Source organism: Microchirus variegatus, assembly GCF_963457635.1.
Source record: "Microchirus variegatus genome assembly, chromosome: 2".
NCBI classification, from domain to species: Eukaryota; Metazoa; Chordata; class Actinopteri; order Pleuronectiformes; family Soleidae; genus Microchirus; species Microchirus variegatus.
Window position 1 is genome coordinate 7,874,758 of NC_139803.1, and position 13,051 is coordinate 7,887,808.

Here is a 13,051-nt window from a genome sequence, read left to right on the forward strand (position 1 = left end):
TCATTTTTTAGGCACTTTCATTCTCCTGCTTCTGCTCCATTTCCTCTGGGTTTGAGGGCATCTTTGTGCAAATTGAAAAAAAAAAGAAAGAAAGACTTTTATTATTATTATTTTGGCAGTTTTTTTCTCCTTTAAACATTTTTGCAGCTCCATAAACTAAATCAGAGAGAGACCAAATGGGTACTATTATATTGCATTGTGTTGTAAAGTTTTTTTTAATGTTGGGATTCCCTATTATAATTAAACTTTTATATGTTTTTATGTAAAAAAGAAAAAAAAAAGGTTTAATAACTTTAAAAAAAAACATTTCTTAAAGCAATACATTTTGTTCGTCTTGTGCAGTTTTACTTTTGGTTCATGTTACTGCAGCAGAATCCACATAATTTTTTGTGCATGTTCAAACTTAACTGTAACAAAAAAGGCTTTTATTTTGTGTTCTGCTCACAGCTCCTCACTCAGGGCGAGCTGTTCCGTTTCCCTCCAGCAGAGAGCGCTCTTGTGCTAGAAATAGCTCGTTTATTTTGACGTCAAACATGTCTTTTTTTGTATTTTTTATGCCTCAAACGCCTCTGATGTATTACTTGTTTTTTTTGTTTGATGTAATAAAAGTGTTTGGAATATCCACGTGTTCTGTATTTACAACCAGAACAAAACAAAGATGACACAGCGGCCTTTTCATGATTTATTTACTTCTTATTAAGTATATTGTCGACCTTTCCCTTCACCCCCCCAACAAAAAAATAACAAAGCTTTTCCCAAATTCACTTCCCATTCAATACAACGTGAAATAGGAACGTGTGACAACACTCAAATACTTCAAATCCAAGAGTCTTAATGCAAAAAACCCTCTTAAAATGAATTCACAGAACAAATGCATTCAAAAAGGGCAAAAAAAACAATATTCACCCTTGAATTTCCATTGTCAAAAAAAGCCTTTTTATTTAGTAAATGATCCTAAAAGAAAATGCATGTCCAGTAAAAAAAAAAAAAGACATCCAGCAAGTAACAGGAAAAGAAAATATGAAAGGACTGCCGTCTAATCTTTCAGGCTACAAAGCCGACGAACCAGGACTATTTTGTTTATGTGTGTAGCAACAAAAAGCTTCTTTTCCTTTTTTTAAATTAACACCACACAAGCGAATTAAAAAAAATGTTCATGCTATTGGAAACAGAGGAGGAAAAAAAAGAGGAGGGGGGGGGACAGGGATCATGTGGGTTTAAATATACTAAATGTAAATATTAACAAGTATGAACAACGCCAGTGCAACCAGTTAGCAGAGACAATCCTTTTCAGTGTGGTAGTGTTGGCCAGAACTCCTCCTCACTCCATTCACTTCTCTTCACACCACTGGTTCTCTTTGCGTACCTGTGGACGAGAAGGAGTGGGACAAGTCAGACACAGTCCTCGTACAGGGTTAATACGACACTGGGAACAGGGTTAGGTCGCTAAAACTGTCGCCAATAATGAAGATGATGCTGTGTCTTACCTGAGCTTCCTCTTCCTCTGTGAAATCGTTTTTGATGTTGAAAGTCTTCCTGATCTCCTCGGGGGTTTTGCCCTTAATCATGTTGGCGACCGTCTTGCAGGTGACGTCTAGCAGGCCCTTGATGTCCAAATAGTTGGCGGCCTAATGCAGAGGAGACGACAGTGAGACGACAGTCACAGAAAAACATTCACACATAACATGCGAAGAGGAGAAACTCCGTATTTGCTTTATGCAAAACTATTCAAAGTTATAATCAGCTGCAGCTGCGTCACGTCTTGAACTTAATAAGCCCTTTGCACAGCAGCCTTTGTCACAGGTGTAAATAGTTAAATGAATTGACTGTGAGAGTTTGTTTAGTTCTGAATGTCTGGTCCAGGATGGACCACGCCAGCTTCCTGTGACCCTCATGTGGAGGATAAAGCTATAGATGGTGAGTGCCCTGGTTTAATGTCACACTGCACTGACTTACATGAACTAAACAGAGCTATTGTTGACGTAATAACTAACACATGTGCCGTTTCCTGCTCAAACATGTTAAAATGACTGCTGTGCAAAATTACTCAGAGCACCAAAACCTATGTTTACTGGAAAACACAAGGTGACAGAGTCATAATATGAGCATGTGCTGAGTTTCTTTAACACATTTGCCTCTGAGGCTTTGAACATAAACACATAGAAAGAGCAGCGGGTGTGATCGGTGGGTGCAGGTTTAGTAAATTCAAGTGGCCAGACTGGAGTTTCACTTCCTGGAAGTCAAGAGCTGTGCAAACACCTGCAGCATTTCTGCTTTGGTTACATTTCACACTGTTGTTGTTGCCTGGTTCACATGTATATGTTGCACCCAAGCTTCCAGCTTTTTTTACTCATGCTGAAATGTCAACGTTACTGCTGAGGTTTGCATCAGCTCTTTTTGGGGGAATGAAGGACGGTCAATGTCATGTAACTGCACTCACCAGGATGAGTTCAAACAATGTGCCTTGGTCAACTTTGAGGAACTCCTGGTCCCACACAGGAATATCATCCGTCCTCTTCTCCTTGTTCTCATCATCCTCAGGAGGGGGAGGGTCATCTTTGTGATGAGTGCACCACTGAATCACCTGAGGGGGAAACAAACACAGGAAACCAAATATGTATGGTAAAGAGTTTGAGTTTATCCTCGCAGCGACTCATCAAAAGAATGTCCACAAACAAACCCGTCTGCAGTGTAATGTTTGCAAGCATAGCATGAATGTTTGTTTGTTTAGTACCTTCTTCAGGATGGCCGCGTTCACATTAGGCAGAGGAACCGGGTCATCGTCTCCTTCGTCGTCCATCCCTAAATCTGCAAACGAAATCAGAGACGACATCATCATCATCTAATCATAATAATAATAATTTCCAGCAGACTCTTTAATCTCAGGCCCATAAAGTGAGAGTGAATGGTTGTTTGTGTCTCTGTGTCCCTGTGATAGAGTGACGGACATGTCCATGGTGTACCAGCACCAGCATCCTCCATGCGAGGGTGTGGAAGAAGATGGATGGAACAGGTGACACACATGCATAAACATTTTCCTCCATGGGTGTTTATTATATACTAGTTGTTGCGTATTAGTAGATAAAAACAACAAAATAATTCACCCACACTGCATACAATCTGATCATAGCAACAGTTTCCGTCTCGATCTGGTCCGTAACCCTGATTTTAGGCTGATTTGAACAAATTATTTGGCCAAATGTTTTCTACGGTGTGACGAGCTAACGGATATTAAACAGCGAATGAGACGTTAGAGAAAGAAGACAAACTTGTGGATGGAGGACAACTGAATCTCCTCCCTGAAATAGTTTGTGATCCTGTATCTCGACTGGATCGTATACTATGTGCTTCCTCAGGATCAAAACATTTGAAATAGGTTCCAAAGTTCGTTTGTGTGTGGTCTCCCATGTCTTTTTAAATGAAGTCACTTTCGTAAATCGTCTAGTGTGTGTGAGGCAGCCTTTATGCGAATTAAAACAAGAAAAAGAAAGTTGGTTGGTTGTTGAAGTAATACCTTCTAACATGGTCTTGATGGTGACAGACTGCTTGGCTATCTCCACATCCACCTCAAAGATTTCCCCATCGGAGCTCTGTAGTTTTATTGTGGGCATTGTCTGTGGAACAGAAACAATATAAAACACATGAAATGACAGAATCATGAACACGAACGTGTTGTGACACATTTACGTCAGGTAATTGCTAACGCTGCGGCTAGCTAATTAATAACTTGAGTTACAGCATGAAGGATACTTATTTTTTATATTAATAACTACGGTTGTAGTGATACACTAGTTATAAGTGCCAATAGATGTTCGGGTAAACAGTGTTGCCGCTAAACGCTAACATATCCGCCAAAGCTATGTATGAAGCTAACTGCAATGCGTAACGAGCTAACTGGATCATAATTATCCCGAATAACAGCGCGTAAAAGACTTGCATTAATGCACAAACACTCCTCTTCTCCGGTGCGTTTGTGTCTTCTACGACCAAAAACAACAACTTTGCGGTGATTATTAAACGACAAGTGAGCTAACCAGACAGCTAGCATTACCGTGCACAAAACTAGCATCTTAGCCTAACATTGCAACTGGCGCCTCGCGACGTCAACGAGGCCCCGTTCTCCGCCACAACAGCTCGTTAAAAACAGACACACAAAAACGGTTAAATGATCATTATGGGATTCCATATTCCTGGAACGATGCGTTTGTTTTTTCGCGAGGCTACGTACCGTGTACGTTTAAAGTCAGATCCAGAGGAGAAACTCTTTGAAGTCAACAATGCGGGCCTGACGGAGGAGGAGGAGGCACTGAGCAGCGGCTGAAAGTGTGTGTTTCGACCTGGTGGTGGTGGTAAAGCTGAGGCTGATCGAGCTAAAGCTAAAGCTCAGGCTGAAGCTGCTGATGATGATGATGATGATGATGATGATGTTACTGCCGATCGCTGTGTCACACGCTGCGTGGAATAGGAGGAGTTGTCTGTCTGCGTGAAGCCTGCTTTTCCTGTTTATCGCTAAACCAAGTGTTTATAAAAAACTTCAAATAATGTTATATAACTATCGCTTCACACGATTCAATGTGTACATGTATTAATTAAAAAGAAAAAAGTTCAATATTGTTTTTCATAGGTAAACCTACGGAAGAGGATTAGGGCCACATGTGATTTTGTTTATTTTCATTCCAAAAACCTTTATACATATGACCCTAATCCTCTTTCGTATTAACCATACATTTCCAAGAGACATAGGTATGGAATTAGTTATGTCAATATTACTTTTTAAGAAGCAAACAAACACTCAATATTGTATTTGCAATTTGTTAATGTAAGTTTTTGTGGTTAATTCATAAAGTGTTGAAAATATGGACACAACTCTAATTCCATACATTTGTTTGTGGAGTTTGAGAATGCATAGAGCCCCCCAAGCCACCAGGGGGCCCCAAAGCTGTATGTTCAGTCTCACCCAAGGAGAATGAACATGACCTGCCTTTATGTTGTAGCTCTCTCGTGCCTTTATTCAATCCCCTTATATGTTTAAAATATGAATAAGGGTAAAATACAAAACAAAACAAACTGCAATGATGAGCTGTGGCTGGTGTTTTTGTGACTTAATTAAGTCAAATTCGTTGACTGACGTCAGACAGGTGCGATAGGGATGATTGACAGCTTCCTGTCATCCCCGTTAGTGATGATATTCATGTAAACCAGTTTTATAACAAAAATGAAATTATCCTAATGGAGCAAAATCGTAGGCAAAAGAAAGACAGTAGAAGAAAAACAGTCAGTAGAAGTATAAAGGTAAGACATTTGTTGGTGATGTGGAGTCAGTGAAGGTGTAACGCTTTTTTAGTTTTTAGCAAGTTTGTGATTTGTCATGCTAGCTAACTCAGCCAGCCTCGGATAAATGACAGTTAGTTAGCTGGTTAGGATTTGTTTGCTCATAAAACTAGTTTAATGTTTGCTTTATGGAACATGTACGTATTTAAGTTTGTTTTATACATGCACTTTGCTTTTTAATTTTCAGAATCTGACTTATTTTGAAATATATATTTATTTTGTGCAAGATATTAGCTGTTAGTTCAAATTAAAGCATACACACAAATGTAGCAGAGGCTAAAACGTCATATTAACACATTTTAAGGGTCTTTAAAGAGTTTATTTCTTTCCTGTTCCTTGTAACTTGGTATCGTTGGTCATAAATTCATAAGTTCACAATCCCACATAATGTGAAAGCTGGCACCAAATTTTGGATGTAGTTTAAAAAAAGTCATGAAAATTATAGTTTTTCTTGATGATTTCCAACTTCAGTTCATGATCCAAAAGGCCATCAGTGTGCATATTGGTCTAAAACACACATCCTGATTTAATTCCCTTAATTTGGCACTGCCAGAAAAAAGTGACAGGCCAGTGGATTGTGACGTGGCAGACTTCGAGTTGGTTAAATTCTAAATTAACTAGAGGGCACAGGGTTCCGAGTGCAGCCGACACCTCATTCAGTTTTTCAGTGTCATTAAAAAAACAAAAGCCGATCACATTGATTAAACATCTTTGTCTTTATTATTCAAACTGTTTGGTTAATACAGTAACTCAGAGGGAGTCAGTGAGGGGATGTGGATGAAGGATCCATCATCTGTCAATCATATATACCAAGCAGGGTAACGGCAGTAAGAGGGTGTTTTTCTCCTAAAAGTAACACAGAACAAAAAAAGCCTTGTGTAAAACATGCCTGATGAGGGCTTTCTTATTTAAAAAAAGAAAGAAAAAAAAGATAGGAAAAGACAGAAAGAAGAAGAAAAAATATCTGTAGTGTGAAATCTTTTTCATCTTTTGACATTGTTACATCGCTTTAAATTTACAAAAGTGCAAACAGATCATGATCAGATATCCTAATATTTTGACAGTCGTGTTTCTTTTCTTTTTTTTTGTCTTGAACTTCAGTGCCATCAGTCAGCTACACAGGTACAGGATGAGGGAAATAAACATCACTGTTTTATGTGGAGAGGGAGAGATTTTCTGTTACAGGTCCTCAGCAATGAATATTGCAATGATTATGGCACACACCATTTGGTCCGTCCATAGATACATTATTTTTTTTGCTAAATACATAAATAGGTCTTTGTGTGGATATACAATGTGCACTGCTGTGTTGCCCCCACCCCCAGTCTCCCACCCTCCCCTTCCTCATTCATGTTATCAGCTGCTGAAGGTCATGTGTCATGGCAATACTGGACTGGACTGTACAAGCGTCGAGGGCGATTGTTTACAGGAAGTAATCCGGGGTGCGACGAGTGACGTGAGGTTCCCCTCTGCGAGGTGCAGGATCAAACTGCAAGCTGAAACAAAAACAAATATATACGATTTAGTTACTTTCAATTTGCACTCATTTAATAATAATATCTTATTTTTAAATATACTTACAATGAGTATTTGAGGGTGTCGTCTAGTTCCATGATAGCTGCCTGATTACCACAGCGGTAGCAATAGTTGGGAGCACTAAATATTGTCACCACGTTCCTCTCATGGCACCAGTTGTAACCCTGTGGGAAGCACAGAATTATTCATTATTCACTAGAGATGTATGGGAAAGGTTTTACTATAACATTAGTCTAAACTGCACAATGTTGAGACAGACTGCAATAGATAATTTTTTGTTTTTGTTCATAGACGATACACAGACACACACCTCCATAACCAGCTGGTGGGCACGGGACACCAACGTGAGGCGGTTGGCATGGTTGAAAGTCTCGGAGATGTCCTGACCGAAAGTGTAGCCAGCTCCTCGAGGAGAGATGCCCCAGCCACCGCGGTCGTCGGGGTCGGACCATAGCAGGTCACACATGGGACCCTGCAGAGGATGAAGAGGAGGACGTTAGCAAGGACACACAGACACAGGAAATGACCTGCTTACGTTGTGCTTCGTGGGACAGGTATGATCAAGTTATTTTGAAGTTTGGTTTTATCCATTTATTCTGATATTCCCAGTTCTGAACCGTTTGGAAAGTATAGTGTGAAAATACCTCATGTGGCACTTCCTGTAAACGGTCCAGCGCTCTAATGTGATCCAGTGTATCTATGGATGGTGATAGGCCTCCATGAAGGCAGAAAATCTGGAAGGACAAAAAGAAAATTCAAGTATTTCACATCTGATCAATATTTCCTAAACTAACAGTACATAGTTGATGGAGCAACATTTACTTTAGTCACCATACAGTTCATATTTATAACTGAGAAACAACCCACACGTGTTCTCACCTGAGAGTCGACCAAGGCAGTGAGAGGGAGGTAATCAAAGAGGTCTGTGAAGTACTTCCAAACGTTGGCGTTACCATATTTCCTTAGGCACTCGTCATAGAAGCCGTACACTTGTGTGATTTGTCTGCTCTCATGGTTTCCTCTGAGGATTGTGATGCGCTCTCGGAAGCGTACCTGAAAACACAAGCAGAAAACCGAGAATTGTGTGAACTTAAAAAGCCCTTCAGTTTCATTACATGTCACATATGGAAAGGCATTTACAATATTTTACTTACCTTAAGTGCTACTAGTAAAGTGACTGTTTCTACAGAGTAATACCCTCTGTCCACATAGTCTCCCATAAACAAATAGTTTGTGTCTGGAGATTTCCCCCCGATCTTGAACAGCTCCATAAGGTCATGGAACTGGCCGTGCACGTCACCACACACCGTCACTGGACATCGCACCTCCTGAACATTTGACTCCTTGGTCAGGATCTCTTTTGCCTGGGGAAAAAAAAAAAACATATACACATATTAACAACTTGAAACAATCAGCAGAAGCTTGAGATGTGGTACATTGCTCAGAACACAAGTTTCTCATTGTTTGTCATGTCGTGTTCTGCACATTCAAACTCAGGAAAATTTACGAGACGGTGCACCATAATCACACACCGTGTACACTGTAATTTTCCGTCTCCGTCTTTGTTCTCCATCTTTATTTCAGGAACGAGACAATTTCCCGTCAGTCTCTTTGCACAATTTTCACATCAGCCTCTGGTGGGGGGGGTCGACATTAAGATGCGACACAGTGATTATTACAGCATGCACACCCCCAGTATTACAGAGGAAATAAGCCCCTAGTGTCTGTGCCACATGTGTCTCTAGTTTCCTGTGGGCCTACCCTACCTTGTAGCATTTGCAGCACTGGGTGCACCATAATATTTCCTAAAAATACGTTAGTGTAATGCTCTCAAAGCTGAGGACTGAGTGAAGAACAGTCACTGGTGTTTTTGTGTGAAACACTTTGTTTACTAGACGAGCTGAGGCAGCGAGGTCAGCCACTGCAATAAATAAATACATAAATAAATCTGAGCTAAATAGAAGTGCATGACTCATCGAGTTGCTTATAGCCAGAATTCAGTTGGATGAAATATTACATAAAACTGGACGAAGTAGACCATGTCTGACATAATCCTGGATTTAGCAATAACCTCACAACTCGGTGTATACATACACACTTTTCATACCACAAATACCAGTCAGCAGTGAATGAAAAGAAGATGACGAGAGAAGTTACGCAAGCACCTCAACCTAAGTACACAGTAACAGAGAGGTTACAGGGAGGGGAACCTTGTCCTGATTATAAACAACACCCCAGACGTCAAACACTACACAGCTAACAAACTGCTTAGTGTTAACCCTCGTCGTGGCCGTCGCATCATAATCCCATTACAGCGAGTTAAACACTGACAAAGGTTCTCCTAGACAGTTCAGGGCGAATCACACACGGCGACGAGGCAAGACTTTACCACAAACGATGACCTCACTCATGTCAAGATGTTCATGGAGCTTAAAGGTCTATCATTTTACTGAGTCCAGCACAATCAGTGTGCAAGTCAACACCACAAAAAGCTAAATTATGGCAGACTGCTGCGTTGTCAGCAGTTCTATTACAAGCTAGCCGAGGTAACAACCTGTGCGTGAGGGTCAACAGTAACAGTGTTCACAAGGATCACTGTGCTGTAGTTTATTTTTCTGACGTATGTCTCTTGCCATGCTCGTTTGCCAACATCTGATGATTTTCATAAAGAACAATAAAATGGTGACATCAACTAGTGACAAGATGCGTCAGACTGATTGGAGCGTCGAAAGGTCACACAATAGACTTCAGCTTCAGGAAGTAGGCCAACCGAGGCTGCATGACCCAATTGTTACATCATCACACACTTCAGTGAAATCTATGATCATTATTTAATGCAATTTTTTTTCCTCTTCGAGAGTGCTGATGGAGAAGTATAGAGATGAATTTGCACAGTCTCTGTGGATGTAGAGCAAGCTCGTGATCGGGTGGTCAAGAGAGGAACTACGGTATTTTGTGAGGAAGTCAGGAGAGGCAGAGAAGTATGTGAGGGTGGTGTAAAGTAAAAGTAGCTGCATGGAACCTAGATGGTAGTTGATAGTGACGTAAACCCAGAGCTCGACTCTCAAAGGACAAAAACTATGTCTACAAGGTTATGCAACCCTGAAATGGATTCTGTAATGGAGTGTAAAAATGATTAAATTGGCCCGCACTCAGATGACATCACTACTCTGTAATTAAACAATATCTGCAACGCATGTCCTGCCCCAAGAGGACATTGAGATGTCTGCTCTGGTTCAAATAAACAAGATAAAGCTTGTACTGGTTTCCCTCTTCCCTTTGACACCTGACAGAGCTGTAAAACACAGATGAAAGACTGACAACAGACTGCACAGCCAATATATTCCTGCAAACTTCCATGCATCCCAAAACAGAGGCAGGTTTCATTACATGATTACAGTGAACAGTGTTATCCCGAGTCATGCTCTGATCCCCTGAGCAACAAAGGTTTTCATCGCGTTAGTGATGCAACTCGCAATCAATCTTACTCGCTGTGTTATTTTTAAAATCAGACGGGACGCTGTGTAGGTGCACTTTGCTGCATTTAATAACAAAATGCACAAGAGGGGTGGCTGGATAAATGCAAGTACGTGTTAGTGCGGAGCAGCTGAGCTCATAAGCTTTGGCAATGATTCAGCCTCAGGGGGAGGAAACTGTGCAGCTATCCTTTTTCTTCTCATCTACTTTGACAGCACATTTTCTGCTTTGGAGAGGACAAAGTGGAGAGTGAAAAATAATTTGTGTAATTTGTTGATTGTCAGGCCACGGAATAGTCACATATAATTACAATCAGTTTTCTTGATCATCCATCACTAATGTATTAAGAGCCCGATCCAGCAAAAACAGGGCAAATTAATCCTTTTAAAACTACTGGAACTGACCATATCAGAGTTTCTGAGGATTATTAACAAGACACTTGAGAATATCCGGCCTGTAGACCTTCAGAGAACAGCACTCCAAACATGGCAGTGGGCTTTAGAATCTGTGGCCTCCCAAACAGGGAGAGAGATACAGCTGCAGTACAGAACTTCTAAATCTGTCTAAAAACAACAACAACACAACAGATGCCTCTTTTTAAGAAATGCAGAAAACATCACCATGAACCAATGTCTTGTCCCGTTAGTCAGGACTGCTAACACTGATATCAGGTGTCAATTTATGCATCAGTGGAAGCCACATGACACACAGCAGAACAGTTTAACTGTTGTTGTGCGTTTGCCCTCATTACGTGACATGTGAAACAACATGTCCTAAAACATGGGGTAAGTAAGCTACATTATACATTTGTCACTCACATGATGACCAATAAAGTCATATTTGAATTTAAAGATTAACTATAGTTTACTACCTCGCAAACGAGTCGACGTACATAACAAGTAAATAAGAAGCTGGTGGGCAAAGGTGAATCTTTTTCCATAACTTCAAAATAATCGTACACCTCAGTGCGTTTAAAAAGTGCACAGTATTGGCTGTAACTATTAATAAACGTGTTTGTCTTCTCAAAGTGCAAGAAACCAAGAAGATGCACAATATTAGCATCGTTTTATCATGTCATATGACTCACAAACATCTCACAGTGCCTTTAACAGAATACAAAAGAACTATGAGTGTTATCAAACCCATCAGACTACTGGAGGAATGTATGTAGGAATCTTTGAGGGCCAGCAGCAGGCTTCTTGTTCCCTTTTGATACCACCTTACCTGTTCATATACAAAAGGGCATGATACACAGTGTAGAGTAAGTAATAACAGAGCAGTCACACACTTAACTTAAACTTAACTAGACTTTTTAACTGTCACGTCCAAACATAGAGAGATGCCACAGGTCACACAGTGTGAATGAGGATGGCTGTAAATGAGGCCAAACTCCCCCTGTCAGTGTGGTTAAAACCCAAATAACTGACAACAGTTTCCATGAGTTTACACACATTGTTCATTTAAAATGTGCTAAAAAGAAAAATAACATTCTATAGAAGACAACGGTCCACAGTCTACGCAGTGAAATATACACTATAGGCGCCATTTTAAGAATGTCTGGAAGGCGGTGGTGAGGTAAAGACAAGACGTTGATTCTCAGTTGACGTAAAAGAAGTTGATTTCTATGAACAAATAATAACTCACCTTTTCACAAAGTGCCTTCACTTGTCCCTCCGATAGCTGCTTGCATTCGTTCAGCTGCTCGATCCATTGATCCAGCTCTTTCGTGAACGCCTTTTCGTCCATGTCTGCGTGCGTTTTCTGTGCTTCCTGTCGACACGTTAGCTTCGCTAAATCACCTCGCGTTCGTCTCCCTTTAGCGGGTTAGCTTAGCAAACACGAGCGCAGACGGTGGTGTTTTCACTGCGCTCTGAAGTGAAGACGCATGGACCAGCCGCCGCCTGATCACTATGATTTGACTGAATTGAAAGTGAAGAAAGAGGGAGGGCGAGAGACGTCAGTATGTGATCCACCCTGGAAAGAGTTGGTCTGTCATGCTGACGCACGAGTAAACGTAGCACTTCCGGTAAAAATCTTCAAAATAAAAGCACGCCTGGCATTCACTTTCCTTTGAAGTGATTTTCAGTTATTTTCAGTTATTTATTACGTTTTAGTTAGTGTTGTTGTGTTTCAGTTAATGTTGTGTTTTAGTTTAGTTTAGAAATACTTCATTCGTCCCTGAGGGGAAATTATTTTGGCACAGCAGCAAAATACAATACACAAAAAGAATGCAACATAAAATAAGTGTACACAAGTATGTAAAGAAAATAGTGCAATAAATGTGAGAATGAATAATCCATAGGATCAGGTGCAATGGCATAAGAGAGAGACTAATGTAGTCTGACTAATAGTTATGGCATGAAGAGATATTATGCAATTTGTGCAATGAAGCAAAGTCAGTTTTTACAGGGAGGGGCTGTAAATCCTGATGGCAGGAAGGACTTCCTGAATCTGTCCTGTTTGTCACAAGGACCTGGAGAATGTGCTCTCCTGAGCCCGGAGGATGTGGTGGAGAGGATGATCAGTTATCCATGATGGAAAGCAGTTTGTTCAGCATCCTCCTTTCCACTCCAAACATTAATCTTTAAATTAATTAGAGCATCAAATCAACCAGAACTTGTGCAAAGTTTGGTTTATTTTTATAAACATATTTCTTAGAAAACAGTACAATTGTCCTGAGTGACTTGAGTGTTTTTGTGGCAGTTTA

At 40.4% G+C, this 13,051-nt stretch overlaps 2 protein-coding genes across 2 annotated transcripts; both read right to left on the reverse strand.

Moving 5' to 3' along the window:
• Positions 1-681: 681 nt before the first annotated feature.
• On the reverse strand, positions 682-4,422 carry skp1 (S-phase kinase-associated protein 1). The gene is made up of 6 exons (XM_083910816.1): positions 4,229-4,422; positions 3,515-3,614; positions 2,735-2,808; positions 2,441-2,584; positions 1,488-1,628; positions 682-1,366 (listed from the first exon to the last, which is right to left on the reverse strand). The coding sequence occupies exons 2-6, from the start codon at positions 3,609-3,611 to the stop codon at positions 1,331-1,333; spliced, it is 492 nt and encodes a 163-aa protein (XP_083766942.1). The 5' UTR covers positions 3,612-3,614; positions 4,229-4,422; the 3' UTR covers positions 682-1,330.
• Positions 4,423-6,045: 1,623 nt separating this feature from the next.
• Positions 6,046-12,300, reverse strand: ppp2cab (protein phosphatase 2 catalytic subunit alpha b). Its single transcript, XM_083910408.1, has 7 exons — positions 11,989-12,300; positions 8,022-8,231; positions 7,747-7,920; positions 7,512-7,601; positions 7,178-7,339; positions 6,913-7,031; positions 6,046-6,827 (listed from the first exon to the last, which is right to left on the reverse strand). Exons 1-7 carry the CDS (start codon positions 12,088-12,090, stop codon positions 6,755-6,757), a joined length of 930 nt encoding a protein of 309 aa, XP_083766534.1. The 5' UTR covers positions 12,091-12,300; the 3' UTR covers positions 6,046-6,754.
• Between the last annotated feature and the right edge of the window lie 751 nt (positions 12,301-13,051).

Excerpts from the sequence above, each read along its gene's own strand:
- skp1 (XM_083910816.1), bottom strand. The coding sequence starts at position 3,611 with ATGCCCACAATAAAACTACAGAGCTCCGATGGGGAAATCTTTGAGGTG. Across the intron at positions 2,809-3,514 it reads CATCAAGACCATGTTAGAAG|ATTTAGGGATGGACGACGAA; the intron begins GTATTACTTCAA and ends TTTCGTTTGCAG. Across the intron at positions 1,629-2,440 it reads CATTGTTTGAACTCATCCTG|GCCGCCAACTATTTGGACAT; the intron begins GTGAGTGCAGTT and ends CCTCTGCATTAG.
- ppp2cab (XM_083910408.1), bottom strand. The coding sequence starts at position 12,090 with ATGGACGAAAAGGCGTTCACGAAAGAGCTGGATCAATGGATCGAGCAG. Across the intron at positions 7,602-7,746 it reads CTGCCTTGGTCGACTCTCAG|ATTTTCTGCCTTCATGGAGG; the intron begins GTGAGAACACGT and ends TTGTCCTTCCAG. Across the intron at positions 7,032-7,177 it reads CCCACCAGCTGGTTATGGAG|GGTTACAACTGGTGCCATGA; the intron begins GTGTGTGTCTGT and ends TGCTTCCCACAG.